General features: G+C 42.2%; 1 protein-coding gene across 1 annotated transcript in view; it reads right to left on the reverse strand.

The window, feature by feature from the left end:
* Positions 1–17369, reverse strand: part of adamts3 (ADAM metallopeptidase with thrombospondin type 1 motif, 3) — a 170481-nt gene that overhangs the window by 71661 nt on the left and 81451 nt on the right. Inside the window, exons 6-7 of the mRNA XM_087849509.1 lie at positions 6833–6916; positions 6335–6491 (exon numbers count right to left, since the gene is read on the reverse strand). Of these exons, the coding sequence (XP_087705635.1) occupies positions 6335–6491; positions 6833–6916 (241 nt within the window). The remainder of the gene's footprint in view (positions 1–6334; positions 6492–6832; positions 6917–17369) is intronic.

Here is a 17369-nt window from a genome sequence, read left to right on the forward strand (position 1 = left end):
TTAATCAGACGCCGCGGGCATTTCCACGGCTGCAGGTCCCCCGAGTGCTGAACTGAAATCTCTGGATTACAAATACAGTGAGGAGGACAGAGAGGGATCAGCGTTTTATCTGAAACAAGGCTCAGAAATAAACAAACACTTGAAGTTGTTTACATTTCAGTCTTTTCTTAAACCTTTGACTGCTCGTTGTTTCTGCTGTGTTTGTCAAATACATCGGTCTGTAAGGAAAAATGTGCATTTTGGGAGAAACCTCGGGGATGTTTTTGTTCTGTAGTGCTGTACACAAGACACGTCTTTGGAGCTGCTGTCTTTCATCTGCACAACACTGGCGAAATTAGGAGCGTTCGTGCATTTGATACGTCCGGGTGAACTTCATGATAATCACAGTGGTGACTCCAAGCTAACTGACATGGACTAGTAAGAGAGGTCTGTGAATGCCAACGCTCACATTTTGCACAGATGGTTTCAAAGCGGGGTGAAAGAAGCCATCTACATCCACTGTCAGCGACCATCTTTGAACAGAGGGCGGGGCTTACGTCACCAACCATACCAGTTAATGTTCTCCTGTCTTGATAGCAAGTATAGCCAGTTAATGAATTCTTCCACACAACAACAAATGCAGTATCATCGAAGCTGTGGCACAATCAGCACACAATAATGCTGCTGTTTGGTTCCTGCTCAGAGGAGCGAGGCTCTTACAGATCGTGTCCACGTAGCTCGACTCACATCTCTGATTTTAGGCTGTAATGAACTGAAGGATCATTCAGATCCAATTAAACTCCAGGATGGAGATTGTTTCACACTCTAAGTCCTCACACCTTTAGCTCGACTACATCACACTGACTTTTCTGTATTGTGACACTCTCTCTACTTTAAGCCGGAGAAAAAGAGGCGTGTGTGTGTGCTGTTGTGTGAAAGCAGCAGACGACTGGTTGCAGCCACTTCTACCTGCTAATTGCCGGAGTCCAAATGCTGGGAGGACTGGTGAATCCTGAAGTGCTGCTTTATCTGTGCAGCACTCAGGCTGCAGGGAGGAGGTTTTATTTCACTTGCAACTATATTCCATAATTAACTTTTCTATACGTTTCCTTCTGTTTCATTTCTCCCAAGAATTTTTTTAATGTTTCCCTCATTCAGTCACCCATTTGGGGAAAACAACATTAACCCACATCACCTGAGATTTATTGCAAAAGTGGGGGAAGTAATTTATAACATTTATACAAACTATTTATTTATTAGCCAACGGCCCTTTTCTGCAGCGCGCATAGAGCGTTTGATTGGCCTCTGGCCCTTTAAACTCTGAGGGGCTGTAACTTTGGTTTCTTTTGGTCAATTTGCGTGATTGACACGTCTTTTTAATCGTTTGAGCCAATAGATTCAAAGTAACGATGCCACGTTCACGGCTCTTCAACCAATCAGACGTTGTGATGCCAAAACCGACGTGGGCCCAAATTTACTGCATGTGGCGTCTGTTCAGTCACGTGTCTGTAGGTGGGTCTAAAATGGAGGTTGTTGACAGAAAACTGCTCTGATGCAGCTAGGTAGGCATGGTAACTACTGTTAATCACGTGGATACCGGTCTTAGTGCATTTGCGCCGCTGTGTGTTTTTGTGGTCTTCTTTTGCGGCTCATTCAGTGAATTTTGGTCTGATCGTGGTGAAACTTGGTGTGTGGAGTCAGTGATAGCTCTGGAAGCTAACCAGCCCATCTTTAGCCGGTTACACAAAGTCTGAAGAATTTCTGGTTCGGTTTTGTTTGTTTAGCGGACTTCTGCGCATTTACGTAACTGCTCATTTAATCACGGCTTGTTTTCGGTGTGTTTGGTGGTTGTAGAAATGGTTTATATGATATTTTAGCTGAGATTCAGAGGTTTCTGTGGATACCACACATGTCTGGACTTATATTTCTCAACCCGCGTTATAACCGATTAAACGTGATCTCCTCCTTTTTGCCCCCGGTACCGAGGGCGTGGGGCTTAAGTGGTTAACCCACATCTCACCTGAGATTTATTGCAAAAGTGGGGGAAGTGATTTATAACATTTATACAAACTATTTAGTCTTCACTGAGAGTCCAGATTGGCTGTTTCCATCTTTCCAAGTGACTTTATTATAACTGTGTGTCTCTTGTTTTCAGAGGAAGCCCAGGGAGAGATCAGAGTCGGGGTTAAGGTTTCAGGGCTCTGACTGCTGAAGCTGAGGCTTGTACGACAACGTTCAGGCTCCCAGATTTGAGCCAGTAAAGCTTAGGTTTAGAAGGACCTGAGAAAACTTTTAGTTAAAAACCTTTGAGTAATCTGTCTTGTGAGTGAGACTAATATGTTAATTAAATGAATGTGAAAAGGTTACAGATCCACTCGAAGGGAGCAGTTCATTCAGTCATCAATCTGATCTGATGTTAAAGAACTGCAGAAGTAACAGAGCATGAATAACTGAAATAACTCAGAGCAGCAAAGAAAGACCAACCAGAGAACTGTCATGGTCCGCGGCCCGGTGTCCGAGGAGCTGATGGGATGCCCACGCCCACGGGTGTGGCTGTTAACTCCACACCTGCATCCCATCTCAGGCGATTATCAGGTGGACTATTTGATCCAGCCCAGCCAGCTGCTCCACGCCAGTCCGTTAGTCGTCTCACAGCGGTAACGTACACCCACGGGAAGGCGGTTGTGAAAACCCTCATTTACCTGAACAAACGCTAATCTTTTTCTTTGCGCTCAGGTAACAGCTCGGCGTGTTTTTGAGCCACCTGCCCGTCTGGAGTTTGGATCGCCTCCGGTACCGATCGCCTCTACTTTCCTGGAGCTCCCCCGCAGACCCTCACCCCTCCCTCCGGCTCCCACGGCCCCGCTTTGACTGTAAGACTCATACTCTCCCCCACGTATGCTGCTATTTCCCCGCTCCCCAGTGACTCTCTTCCTCTTTCTGTTGCAGCTTCCCACAGTCCTGATTACGGCGTTCCTGCGTAACTCATCCCCCGGTCCCTTGGTTTTTCTAGTTTCTCGCGTGTTTTCCTTTGACCCTTCCGGGACACCTTTAGTTGAAATAAAGTTTATTTTTCGTACTCCTGTGCGTGTTGTCTCTGCTTCTGGGTCCAGCTTGTGTACTGAACTTCGGTTCATGACAAGAACGGCTTAAAGCTGACAGTGTCGAAGTGTCTGTCAGCTTGGAGTCAGTGCAATAACCACAAACATGAACATCGCAAGTGATCCGTTTTTGGCTGCTGGTCTTTTGTGCTGAAGAACTCAATGCAAAGAAAAAGACAACTGACCAAACAGAACATGAGGGAAATTAATTGTTTTCAAAGTTTACAATCAAAAATTGGACAGAAATATTCAAGCTAAATGGCCAAAAGTTTGCACGAGGACTGGATTTTAATACCTCTCAACAGCTTCCAAACAGAAGCCCAGAAAAGATGCACTGCTGCTGAACTCCAGCTCCAAAGACTTTAATCATCACACCCATAAGTGAATCTAAGCTTCATGCTATTTCAGAAGGAGATCTCTGCTCACAAAGACTGACAGAGAATATGGCGAACAAAACAAACACATCCTGCGTGAACAGATGAGCTCATGAGACTGGAAGTGTAATTGGACACCATCAGGTCTGGAATTATCCAGCAGTAGTCACAGTTATTCACCCACCCACACCAGCGCCCTCAGTACGGGAAAGAAAACATCAGATCTGAGCTTTGATGGATGGAGAAACACGGACTTAAACCCACTAACAGGGTCGTTATCCACAGAGTGGGCTACAGACAGGGAGCAGCAGCATATTAAGCTTTAAAAGGGACCCGACCATGCAGAAGACCTTAACAGGTCCCACACTACACAGGGCAGGTTTGTCCTGTGGTTGTGCCGTGTCTATTGAAAACAATCACTCACAATGTGTCTGATATGTTGCACTCCAGTCTTGCACTCATTTGAGGTGTCAAATGCACAAACATGCACTGTCATGGCCCAGGGCTAAGCTGAGCAAAACTGTGCACCAGAGGTGAAAGTGCCAAACCCCAGCAGAGAATATATTCGCTTATTTTGCTCATAAATTCCTGTCAGATCCAGATTGATGAATCTCACAGGTTCCTGCTGCAGAGAGAAGAATTCAAACAAACAGCAACAATCAAACTAAAATAAGTAGAGTCGGGGAGGCCTGATGGGACGGCCTGCTGTTAACAGCACGAGCTCTCATCCCTGTGAGGGAGACAGCTTCCTGTGTCACACTGTGGGCATACCCCACACACTGCAAGACCAACAAAAAGAGCAATAACAAAAATACTATACAGGGACAAAGTTGTTTAAGTGCGAGTTTTTTATTTAGTCTAATGCTTGTTCCAATATAATGGATAAATCTTTGCCCTGAACATAAAATACAGCTTATTAATAACTGTTTATATTATTAAATAATGTGGATTGCACAACACTGGACATTATATTCCTCATTTCCAGTTAATACTTGTACAGCTGCTATTATTGTGTATATATATATATTTATATTTCTTCATACATTCTTATATATTTCTGTACTGTGTATTGTGTATTTTGTTGTACAGTTATTTTATTTTCAACTTTAATTTATATATTTTATCATATTCTTTCCCAGTTAAATTTACCCTTCATTCTAATTTGTGTTGTACGGTTATTTCATTTTTAACTTTAATTTTTATATTTTATTTTATTCCTTCCTAGTTAAATTTACCCTTTTTAATTTTCATATTTATTTTCTATCTTATTCATAGCCTTTTCTTTTTTTCTTTAGGTCACGAGCAGTTGTCTAAGCATTTCACTGCATATCGTACTGTGTTTGTGACAAATAACATTTGAATTTGAATTTGAATGTTTCCCAGTGAACAACAGCACGGTTTGGTGGAAATAAATTTGAAGTTTTAAGAGTTAAGTCACATTTTCCTTTGGTTTATTCAGTCACAACACATTTTATTATACATAATTTCACTTTAAAAATATGGAATCATCTCCTCTGTCTTCACTCTTTGCTTCCTTTGGACGTCCTGTGCAGCCTCTGGGTGCAGGTATTGCCTCATGCACCAGTAAACACAGACTCTCAAATGCAAAGCTAGTGAAAAAATAGTCAGAAAAGATGACAAATAATAATTTCATGTGTGATTTGTAGCCTAGTGTAGCAAGTGTATAATTAATTTCTATTCTACTTAGATATGTGGAATTTTAACCTGCAAAGCTTCGCTACCATCGGCTCCACATCAATGTATCGATGGACTTCCTGTAACACGCCTCCTGCAGCTCATCCTCAAAGACCTACTCCACGACCTGGGGAATCTCTTTGTGTATGTGAGGGCTGATAACAGCACTAAGATCGCCCCCACTCGCCTAACAACGCCGTCTCTCCATACAACTGGAAAGCTGGATTGGCACCAGCCTTTCTTCCAGCACCATAAAAGGTGCAAATAGATTTAACTTTGTTTGACCAGGAAAGTGTTGAGATTTAAAATGTCTTTTATGAGCATGTCCTGACCAAGAAACAGCTGCTAAATCAGCAGCCTGACACAACAGCATACAAACGAATACAAAAAGCAAAATACACGGAAAAGACGGGAGCACGAAGGACGAAACGGAGCATCTAACCTGAGCATGCAGTGTGCTGTGGTCAGTACCTGACTGACAGAAACAGTGAAAGAGCCGTCCTTACATACAAAGCTATAACACATTTCCATAATCAAGCGCAGACCAAATGTCACTGCCGGTGCATTCACTTCCAAATAAACCGTCTGCTGCAGCTGCAAATAAACGAGGAATAAAGCGTGGAAGAGGCTTTTGATAGTGCTGACTTTGGGCATTTGGCTGCTTTCACTGCTGAAGTTTGGCTGCTATAGAGAAAATAAAAGGAGGGAGGAGAAGTCGATGTCTGGCAGACACTGGAAATTGCTCCCCCCCCCCCACCAGTCTTTCAAATCAGCCTCAGCAACAAGAGTAAAAGTGCCAAACAAGTAGCACGAAGGGAGAGTCCACGGAGGCCTGGTCACCCTTTCTGTGCGTCATAGCAGTAATAACGAGGCTTTTCATTGTTTTCTCTTCTTGGTGCCTCTTCGTGAATCATTTCAGTCAATTTAACTCAAGCAACTGGGGCACAAACTATTTTTATAGTTGCATTTAAAATGTAATCAGAGAGAATCTGGAGTGAATTCACACGTAAGACGTGTTTGCTAAATGTTGAATTTGCAGAACGAACGCTTCAAAACTTTTTTTTCTCTAAACATCAACATCACCTGTAATGACTTTATTTAAAATCTAACAATCTGCTCTCACTGACAAGTTGCACATTTTGCAACACAGAAAGCTGACTGGTGTGTATCGTGACGGGGCCTTACCCTGCATCCCTGTGGGGCCGAAGCCTTGGCGAGTGAGGAAAATTGCGTGGTCGTGGTGCTCGGCGTGATCGGGATCACCTTTCTGCTGCACGAAGGCCCAGCGGCACACGTTCTCCAGGCTCCGCGATGGGTTGCCTCTCTCAATGAGGCTGATGGACTGACAGGAAAAAGGAGAGAGAAAGGCAGATGCAAATGAACATGTTAGTACTCGGGCAGCAGCCTGTAATTACTCAGACTGTAAAGCAGCCCTGGGCTGAAAACGAGAGCGAGCTGAAGGAGTCGTGGCGAACATAAATCATAAGTGCCACTGCTGATTACAGCGAGCAAATGGAAATGTGCGTTTTGACGCTGTGTGTAAAAGTGAGTTAGACTAGGTGACCTCTGCAGTCTGCACACATTTTCATCTCTATTTCACTTCTGTGACATAAAAGGGAATGTCACCTGCAAAAAGAAGTTTAAGAATTTAAAAAAGCAACGGAAAAGGACTCGGGGACTCACCTTGGCGTACCCCAGCATAATCATCCTGACCAGGACCACGTTGATGTGGACTCCCAGAGACTCGTCATGGTAAATCTCATTCACCTGAGGTGCAGGGGGACAAACAACACTTTTAAGGAATCGGAAATCTGAAATTGAAGGTAAATCTCAGTTTTAAATCCGACTGATTAGAGTAAAACTCCATGAACGTCTGCAATCACAGAGTTCTGCGAGCACTGTGCCGGTGCATTGCAAGACCAGGTAAATATGAATAATATGAATAATAGGAGGGAGCAGCTTGTTATCTTAGTTTTGATCTTTGCAAGAAACAAAAACATCAAGTTTTGGATATGATGGTGCCTTCAGCTTGCACAGCATTAAAAGAGAGATTATGACTAGATATGGAAATGTGCTTATGCATGTTGTGTCTGTATTTAGACAGATTAAAAACTCAACTCTTCATGCGAATGATTTCCTGTAAAGAGCTCCGGAGAAACCAAGCACTGAGCATGTGACAGTCGTTTAACATTCAACCCGCCTGGTTTCCTGCAGCCTCGGAAGTAATGTAAAGAGAAGCGAATGAGTCAGTGAAGCAGGCTGCTGAAGGACTCTCCACAGGCAGCCTGACTAATGTTTTCTATCGATTTGAATCTGAATGAAACAGTGAAGTGAGACTTGTGCACACAATCTGTAGCTTTCTATTTTAGCAGTCAGCACCATTATCATCTGCAGACATGCGTGTTTATTCAGACAAAGGCATCGCATCTCCTCCGTATCTGCAGGTGTCTGAGATATCAACAATGCACAAATACATTTCCTGTTTAAATTATATCCATGTTCACTTATCCTCATGAGGCGTGAATAGCAAAAACTGTTACGTTTTATAATATTAATGCATGAAGACTTTGCAGGACTGCTTGATAGTTGCAGAGCTACAGTTAGCAGAGGACAAGTCATTATAGTCCTGCCTCACTTATGCATACATATTATGCAATTAATTTAATGCTGAATATATGACATGATGCCATGCGTGACACAAATTGCCAGTTTCGATTGACTTTGGGGGCCGTATGCATGTACTGATGCTTTGCAGGAGGATTTTGATGTTCTGACATCAATTAAGGCCGCCACAAACGATTATTTTGATAGTCGACTAGTCACTGATTATTTTTGCGATTAGTCGACTAATGAGATCATCATCCATTGGACGTAAAACGTACAGCTTATTGCACCAGCAGCATCTGCTCTTATATAACTATCATTAGCTTACAGCTTTAAGTGTTTAAGGTCTGTGCTAACTAACAATAAAAACAAGATGATAGTTTATTAAATTTTAATGAAATTTGCAGATTGTTTCGGTGAAGTTTAATAAACTCCTTGCTATCTAAAATATAACAGGACACCGGAGTAAATTCTGAGCATCTCACACTTCTGATAATCAGCTGTCTGCTTGACATTTATTCAGCTGTGTAAACACTATAACTTTAATCTCAGCCAAACCGATTTACTCAGGAACAAATAAAATACTAAACAAAGCCAAACAATAACATTTTTAAGTTATCTAAGTGACTTATATATCATGTTTAACCTGAGTAGTGAAAGACGGCGGTGGGTTTGAAAACGATTTGCCGGGAGTCCAGTGTTCTCACGGCTCTAGTTAGCCTAGCCCCCGGCTAGCTATCGAGCTAGTGGGTAACAGACGTCTCCGAAAACGTCGGAGCGCTTTTGAAAATATGTGGTGTCTTGATAAACTGAGCAGATATTTGAGGTTTACACAGCTACATTCTCGCCTGAAAATATGTTAAACGTTTATTTTGTGACCCAGAAAGAATAATAAGAGTAATATTAAAACTAACTAGCTGCCGCCATTGTTGGAAACTGAGCTGGGCTGCGCTATGAATTCTGGGACACAGCTTCTTCTTCTTCGGGGTTTAACGGCAGCTGGCATCCTTGTACATGCAGTGCTGCCATCTTCTGTTTCAGTCCGTTATTACACTCTTAAATCCTACTACTTATTCCTGCGTCTTTTGGGATCTTACAAAGCTTCAAACTAGGCGTCGACAATTAAATCAGTCGTCGACGTAATCGTGACTAGTCGACTAATCGTGGCAGCCCTAACGTCAATTCCACCATTTTATGTGACACATGGCCCATGCACTTTGATTGGGTCATATTAGTGAGAAGTGTGAGATTGTCAAGCCCCCAGTGTTCACATGCAAAACATTTAATTGGACATTATTATTTGGCTGGAAACTGAGCGGCAGATGAATGAGCCAGTGACGGTCACCTATGAATGGAAACAGCTGAAGCAAGCACATTTCCTCTGCTGAACAAAGCCAACTCGGTGCACTTAATTACTGTGATCATTCCTTTGATATTAATGAGAATCATTCTGTATTTTCAAACTTGTATACTAGATACTACAAACATATTTGTAGATGGCAAAAAAGATCCGTTTACGTAGTTGTGATGGTGACCAGAATGAACGTGTGAAAATGAAGAAGATTGGATCATGGGGGTAGATTTAAGGGACACTTACCACCAATATTTAAAATACATCCATTTGTCTAAAATGTGAACGAATCCTTATTCAAGAAATCTACTGTAAATATTACTCAGAGGTGCCCATTTCTCCTCCTACAGTGGGTCTTTTTTTACTCCTAAAACAGACACTCACTGTCCACTTCACTACACATGTCCTCAACTGCTTATTTACCCAAATATCTAATTAGTCAATCACACGGCACCAACTCAGTGCCTTTGGGCATGTAGACATGATCGAAACAACATGCTGAAGGTCAAACTGAGCATCAGAATGAGGAAGAAATGATTTCAGTGACTTTGAACATGGCATGATTGGTGCTGGTCTGAGTATTTGAGAAACTGTTGATCTGCTGATCCAACAAAAACATGTCTGGGTTTATAGGGAGCAGTTCAAAACAAAAAGATATCCAGCGAGCAGCAGCACTCTGGGTGAAAATGCTTTATTGATGCCAGACGTCAAGGCCCAGGCTGTTTTTGGCTTAATAGGAAGGAAACAGCAACTCAAAAACCACTTATTAACAATAATGTGGTTTGATGTGTTGTGCATTCATCTCTGAGTGCACAACACATCAAGAGGCTACAGCAGCACAGCACTATACCAGGGGCCACTGCTGTCAGCAAAGACCAGGAAACAGCTGGCTCACCAAAACTGGGCAGCAGAGGTTTGGAAAATTGTGCCTGATTTCATGAGTCTTGATTTCTACTGTGACGTGTAGGCTCACAGTTTTGGCGTAAACAACAAGAAAGCATTCAGCCGCTCTGCCTCGTATCAAAGGTTCAGGCCTTTAGATATAATGTCAGGGATGTTTTCTTAGCATATTTTAGTACCAACTGAGAACTGTTAAAGGACGCAGCCTGTATGGAGTATTGACTGTGTCCATCCCTTTATGATGTTGTTAACAAGCATCTACCATCTAACATGGTTGTAATGCACCACGTCACAAAGCTCAAATTATCTCGAGCTGGCATATTGAACATGATTACGTTTGGCACCTTTGGGATGGGATAGAGGGATCTGCAGATGTGGAGCAGCATCTGGCTGATGCTAGCACATCAATATCGTCCAAATCCTCTGAGGAATGTTTTGAGCACCTTGTTGAATCTGTGCCATGAAGAATTAAGGACGATGAAGGTAAAATGCTCAGTATGAGCAAGGTGTAACTAATGAAGTGGGCGTGAGTGTAAATATGAATGGGGATTTTCCACAACCACTGAATATAAATATAATTAGCCCCGCATCACCACCAACACAAACGTGTTAAGATGTGTACCGACTACACAGCATCTCCTCCTCTCCTGTGGCATCGAGGCAGGGAGGAGAAAAACGAGGAGAAGGTGCAATATTTGGAGAGTAATTAAAGCGTACCATAGAACCAAGTCCGCCAGAGCTTATATTATATGTTTACATGCTGTGGAGCCATTTTTGGGAGCATTTCAAGTTGCTATACATCAATACAACCATTACAGCCCAGATTTTAATAATATGTCTGCATTAAGTGCATAGTAATTACATAAATTGCAAAAAAGTGCAATAAACTACAAAAAAATTGAAAATCGTTTTTGTTTTTTTAACATATATTTCTAGTTAGAGAAATTTAAGAGGCTTATCCCTCAAAACTGTAAATACAAAAAAGTTGCACAAACTAGTTTCCCACCACAGCAAATTTATTTTGAGTGTCTTCATAGTTTTATTTTTGAAATACACCAATTTTTATATACTGCAGGAAAAACGAAAATAAATATTATAATGCAAATTTGCAAAAAAGCAGCATATGCATCAAAATAAACTATTTCCAGCAGTGCAATATGAGTCCTAAGCATCCCAGAAACACACAGAAAGTCATAAAGTCAAAGATAACTTTTAAAAACACCAGTATAGGCTCATGAGGCCCTGATGGTAAAAAAACTACATTTCCGCGAAAATGACGTCACTTCCGGTTTTGGGCAGGTCATGGTGGACATGCAAAAGTTTGCGCTGACGTCTAATCCAACGTAGGAAGTGTTACGAACAGCTGATCGGATCAGCAAAGCGTGTTTCTGGAATATTATGTTTTTGTTGCTGCAAGTGCTTTTTATGCAGTTTTTGCAAAGCTATATGTGGAAGGAAACTGTGACCGAGGACAAGCTGATGGCATAAGATGTAAGTACAACTCCTCCGGTTTCATATGCAAAAAAAATTATTGCGCTAGCTCACGTGGTTGCAGAGCTACCGGGATTTAAAAATAGTTACGCAAAACAGAGCGTGCCCGCTCCGACCGGCTTTAACGGGTTAAATTAAGCAGGTTTTGCACAGTTTTCCTAAATATCTATATATAAACGATCGCTGTGTGCTGAAACACACTGAGCAATGGAAGCCACTGGGTCCAGTTACTTAAAATAAATCCATCTGAACAGGTGCCACATGCATATTTAAGCAGTTCACCTCAAACAACAAAAATATTCTGACACAGACAAAACTGTCAAATTGTTCCGGTCTGACTCTCACGTCTGGATCCAAGCGAAAACAAAAAGCAGACAGGAGAGTAAATCATGTCTGCAGGCGTCCACAGCAGGAATGAAATCACATGTTGTGACTAAGCTCATGTTTCCATACTGTCGTGAATATTCGATTCTGCTGGCACAAGAAAGGTCCCCAATTCACAAAAGATTTGTCACTGCTTGGCTGCACAAAAGAGGGACAAAACCCAAATAAGAAGTGAAGGAGACTCACAAACAGGACAAATTCATCACAAGCCAGCGAACTCTAGTGCTAATCCCAGCACCAGGACAGCTGACAAACATTTTTACCAGTCTGGTGTGATGACCCAGTGTCAATACACTAAGTGTGTTCTCTAAGATCCTAAATACTGCTTTCATTGCAGTGGATGCTAACAAACTTGATGGCAGGGAAACTGTCAGCATTTTGAGTTTATTGTGTTCTTGAGATTTTAATGAGTTTGCTTATATTTCCAGTTCATGGTTTCCTGTATGTGAAATTCCTCTCGTGTCCTTGTCTCATCCCTGTGGTGCTTGTGTGAGTTTGTAGTCTTATCTGTGTCTCTGTCTCCTCGCCCTTTGTGTGTGTCTCCCTTCCTCAGTTTCTTCCCCCCGGTCCCTGGGTCAAGCCCGTGTGTCTTAGCCTGCATCTTAGTGTGTTTCCTGTTTTATTTTGACAGTCGCTCGTCCCAGGGTCAGGGTGTCTAGTTTTGCTTCCCCTGTGTCATTATGTCTGACTCGTCCCAGCTGTGTTCCCGTGTGTTTCCGGTTCTTCTAATGACCATCATGTGTAGTGTAGTGTAGCGTAGCGTAGTGTAGTGTAGTGTAGCGTAGCGTAGCGTAGGGTAGCGTAGGGTAGCGTATCGTAGCGTAGCGTAGGGTAGCGTAGCGTATCGTAGTGTAGTGTAGCGTAGCGTAGCGTAGGGTAGCGTAGGGTAGCGTATCGTAGCGTAGCGTAGGGTAGCGTAGCGTATCGTAGTGTAGTGTAGCGTAGCGTAGCGTAGGGTAGCGTAGGGTAGCGTATCGTAGCGTAGCGTAGGGTAGCGTAGCGTATCGTAGTGTAGTGTAGCGTAGTGTAGCGTAGCGTATCGTAGTGTAGTGTAGCGTAGTGTAGCGTAGCATATCGTAGTGTAGTGTAGCATAGTGTAGTGTAGCGTAGCGTAGTGTATCGCAGTGTATCGCAGTGTAGTGTAGCGTATCGCAGTGTAGTGTAGCGTATCGTAGTGTAGTGTAGCGTATCGTAGTGTAGCGCAGTGTAGCGTAGTGTAGTATAGCGTATCGTAGCGTATCGTAGGGTAGTGTAGCGTAGCGTAGTGTATCGTAGTGTAGCGTAGTGTAGTGTAGCGTATCGTAGCGTAGTGTTGTGTAGCGTATCGTAGTGTAGCGTATCGTAGTGTAGCGTATCGTAGTGTAGTGTAGCATAATGTAGTGTAGTATAGCGTAGCGAAGTGTAGCGTAGCGTATCGTAGCGTAGTGTAGTGTAGTGTAAGGTGTTATTGTGGGAAATTTTTTGGGTCACAAGAAAGAGTTACAAGCTGCAAAAATTAAGAAAAACAATAGAATAGATGACATAAAATAGAATAACATGCTATGTTACATCGGACAGTATTGCACAATATTGCACTTTACATTTAGTAGTATTGCACATAAGAGAGACATTTCTAAGAATTAATTTAAAAGTTACGAGAAAATAAAGGGGAAATAAGTAAGAAGTTCAGAAATGAGCAGAGCTGCTGTAACATGCTGCCACACATGGGGGGCGCCAGAAGGAGGTCGTCTGTTCATTTCGGGTCATGTTCAGGTTTTTCGATGCTTAAGGTTCTACGTCCGTAGTGTTTAGTATTTCAGTTCACACAGTGTTGTTCTGGAATTACCATTTATTTTCACCACCTCCCGTGATCCTTATGTGGGTCACGGGGGGTGGAGCCTATCCCTATGTGCAGTTTAGAGTTACCAGTTAACCTATCTACACCAACTGCATGTGTTTGGATTATGCCAGAGAAATGCAATTAAAATAATTTTTTCTAAAATATTGATGGTAATCTTAATTTCGCAAGCACTTCTTGTGTAACATGACAACTGCAAAAAAGAACATACATGCTACTGAACAAAATCTGCACGTGCCCATCATGCAGCTTTCACCGCTGTTGTTTTGTCACCAACTGATTGACTGCACAGTGAGCACCAATCGAATCAGTGAACAGGTCAACATCTCGCCATCTTTCTCTCTGACATGCTACATGAGAAGTGCCAATTAGCAGAGCATGAGGACTAAAGGCCTCATTTTCTTTGGGCCACTGATTTCTCACTGCGCTCATCTGCCTCATTACACAATAAGTCAGTGCTCTCCACTCAGGACAGAAGAGGTGGAGAAAAACATTTCCCGGCAGCGTATCATCACATGTTAAACTGTCCCCAGAGCATCGTTTTTGCTTTGTCGACTTTTTGAGGCGATGCAGCGCTGGACGAGGACCACTCCCTGCTGCTCCCTTTGCATTTTTCACTCCTTGGGACTTTATGAAGTAACAGTCTAGGTGAATCACAGATGGGAGCTTCGAAATGAAGACAGATAAATGCTGCTGATCCTGAATGTGTATTTACTAGCAAAGCAGCTTTGCTTTGCTTGCAGTAGCTGCACTGTGAGCCTCTCCTTCAGGGAGGGTTACACCATATGTGATCCAACACACTGAGCTGCTCGCTCTCAAAGACTCATCCCAGCGCTATGACTTCCTAACAGCTTCCTCCACATAGAGGCAGCAGGACTCACTTCATCTCATCGTATGCTGTCACTGGGGCTGCACAATTAGTCACATTTTGAGTCTGCTTCACCAAGAGTGAATCGAGCCCTAAATCACCACCTGATGGTGTTTCTGTATGTGTATGTGGCTGTCGCACACACCACATGGATGCACAACACTACATTAAAAACAAAAAGTCTAGCACTGCAAAAGCTGAAGAGCTGAAGAAATCATATGCAAAGAATCCTGTAGGGTTGTGTCACCACAAAGCAACATGACGAACACGTTCGTCTGCGTGAAAACACAACACAAACTGCAGCACAACTAATGCATGCAGGCCAAGAAAAACAGTGCAATGTGACACATCCAGCGTATCACTGCATCCATCCAGATCACAAAGATGGGCTGAACTCACCAACACAATCACACTTAGATATACATGTCCAATAAACACACAAGGCTTCAGAAAAAACGTTCGACACATTAGACAAAAGATGTGTTATAAGTGGAAAAACCAGTGGTGGGGAAACAAAGAAGGCTCTCACAGCTGTAGAGCTTTAGTCACGCTCATCACGCTGGTACAATGAAGGGAGTGAATGAGGTTTTTGCTTCTGGGAGATGATCTTGGATGAAGTGAATAAACACCTGATTTGTCTGCAAAGAGGGGTTAATTAACAGGAATGTAGCTCAACGCAAAGGTGGGAAATGGGAAAATGTGAAAGCAGCGCTTGGTTTACATGACACTGCTATAACAACAGCTCATGAATAATCATTCCCTCAACACTGATCAAAACAACAGCTATGAAATTCTGGCCATAATCACACAGTCCTGCTTATTGCTCTCAAATTTCATTTGGCATAAACTCACTTACTCAGTTTCCATCACAACCAGGATGTCCATGCTATAGGTGCTCGTATTGAACTAGACTTCAGCACAGAGCACCTGCATAAGTCAGCAGGGAGTGGGTGAAAGGTGGAGGACCCACTTGACAGGTCAGGTTACTCGTCTCCAGAGATGGGCAGTAACTGTAATCGAACTGTAATCCGATTACTTTTTTCAAGTAACAAGTAAAGTAAGGGATTACTATTGCAAAAACGGTAATTAGATTACCGTTACTTTCCCGTAGGAACGCTGCGTTACTGCGTTACTAAAACCGTGATTTTTTTGCGAGAATGTCTCATGACAGTGACGTAAGCGAGTGCGACGTTCGTGACAACAGCTGTGTGCAGATCAACAATGGATCATATATCGAGTGCAGAGAGAGTATGAGCGTGCAGCGTTTAAAGCGTGGAAGTACTGACCTTACTTTGAGTTTGATTCTATAAAAAGTGACAAAAACATTAGTGTCCGTTGTGCGTGGGAAGAAAACTTCTTTTTACAGCGAAAAAACCCCTAAACTTCCGAGCAAGCACCGAGTAACTACGACGTAATGGGAAACTCACAGAGAAACTCGCGGATTCTTCCACTGACCGCTGCACACCTGCACCAGGGTAACCCTCCGCCTACCCCGACTCCTGCTTTACAGGTGAAAATAGAGCAACAGGACCGCTAGTCTTTGACTTTATTTATTTTCTGCTGTGTTTTACTTGCATCTATTTGAAAGACTGAGTGTAAACACAAATATATATATATATATATATATATATATTTATTTTTTATTTTTTTATGAGCTGGAATGTGCAGAAAATAGGTTTAAATATTAAACAAATTTCTTCCAGTCAGAGAATGTTGCATATAATAAAATTTTTGCTTGATGCATAAAGTTAAAAGATTAAAACTAATAAAACAAGTTTTAAAAAGAGACTTTTCCATTTGATTACATTTTGTATGATGGATTATGTAGAAAAAGTAGAATTGGGCTGAAAGATCTATCGCTTTATCACCTATTCAGGTTGTAAATCGTGTTTTTAAAAAGTAACTAAGTAACTAAGCAACTAAGTAATTAATTACTTTTGAAAATAAGTAATCAGTAAAGTAACGGGATTACTTTTTTGGGGAAGTAATCAGTAATTAGTTACTGATTGACATCACCTGTTCTACATCTGCACAGAGACAGTGTCCATGTGTTTGTTCTAATGCTGATTTGCGTTATTTGCAGTTAAGAAAAATATTTTAGAGCTCTTTTTTTACCAACATGGATGATGATACTGTATCTGTTGAGCATCTGTGTACAAAACCAGTCCCATAAAAATCAGTTCTCCCATTTTGGTGTCGAAGTCCTTGACCAGTTCCCACCGAGTCCTGACCTCATCCCTGTCCAACTACTCTGGATAAACCAGTTTGCTTACTGTGAGCTGGGCCTTATCACACAGGTGCTGAATCTCACTGCAGCCAGAAGCTGGTTGGATTTCTAAAAGGAGATGAATTTAGATTTTTACAGCAGCACATTAATGTTCCTGGGTTTTTTGTTTTTTTTTTAAATCTCACATTAGTGCCCACATACTATTGAATATGTAAGTCAACCGACATATCGCGTAGGTGACCATCGCCTCAGTGCTTTATGCTGATTTTAGGCAGCAGGCAAAGAGGAGGAGGAGAGCAATGGAAACAAAGAAGTGTAGAGGAGACTGAAGGGAGAAATCTGAGAGGAAACGAGCAGCGGAGACATGGAGACAAAAGAAAGAAGATGAAAGGAAACGAGTGAGAAAGAGGTAAGAGGAGAAGATCAATAGCAATGAATAAGAAGATGGTGCTGTGGTCGGATGAAGCCAAACACAACCGAAACAACACCATCCCCACAGTAAAGCATGGAGGTGGAAACATTATGTGTTGGAGCTGTTTTTCTTTACATTCACAACTT

The sequence above is a fragment of the Neolamprologus brichardi genome, chromosome 12, assembly GCF_056152115.1.
Source record: "Neolamprologus brichardi isolate AB-2024 chromosome 12, ASM5615211v1, whole genome shotgun sequence".
NCBI classification, from domain to species: Eukaryota; Metazoa; Chordata; class Actinopteri; order Cichliformes; family Cichlidae; genus Neolamprologus; species Neolamprologus brichardi.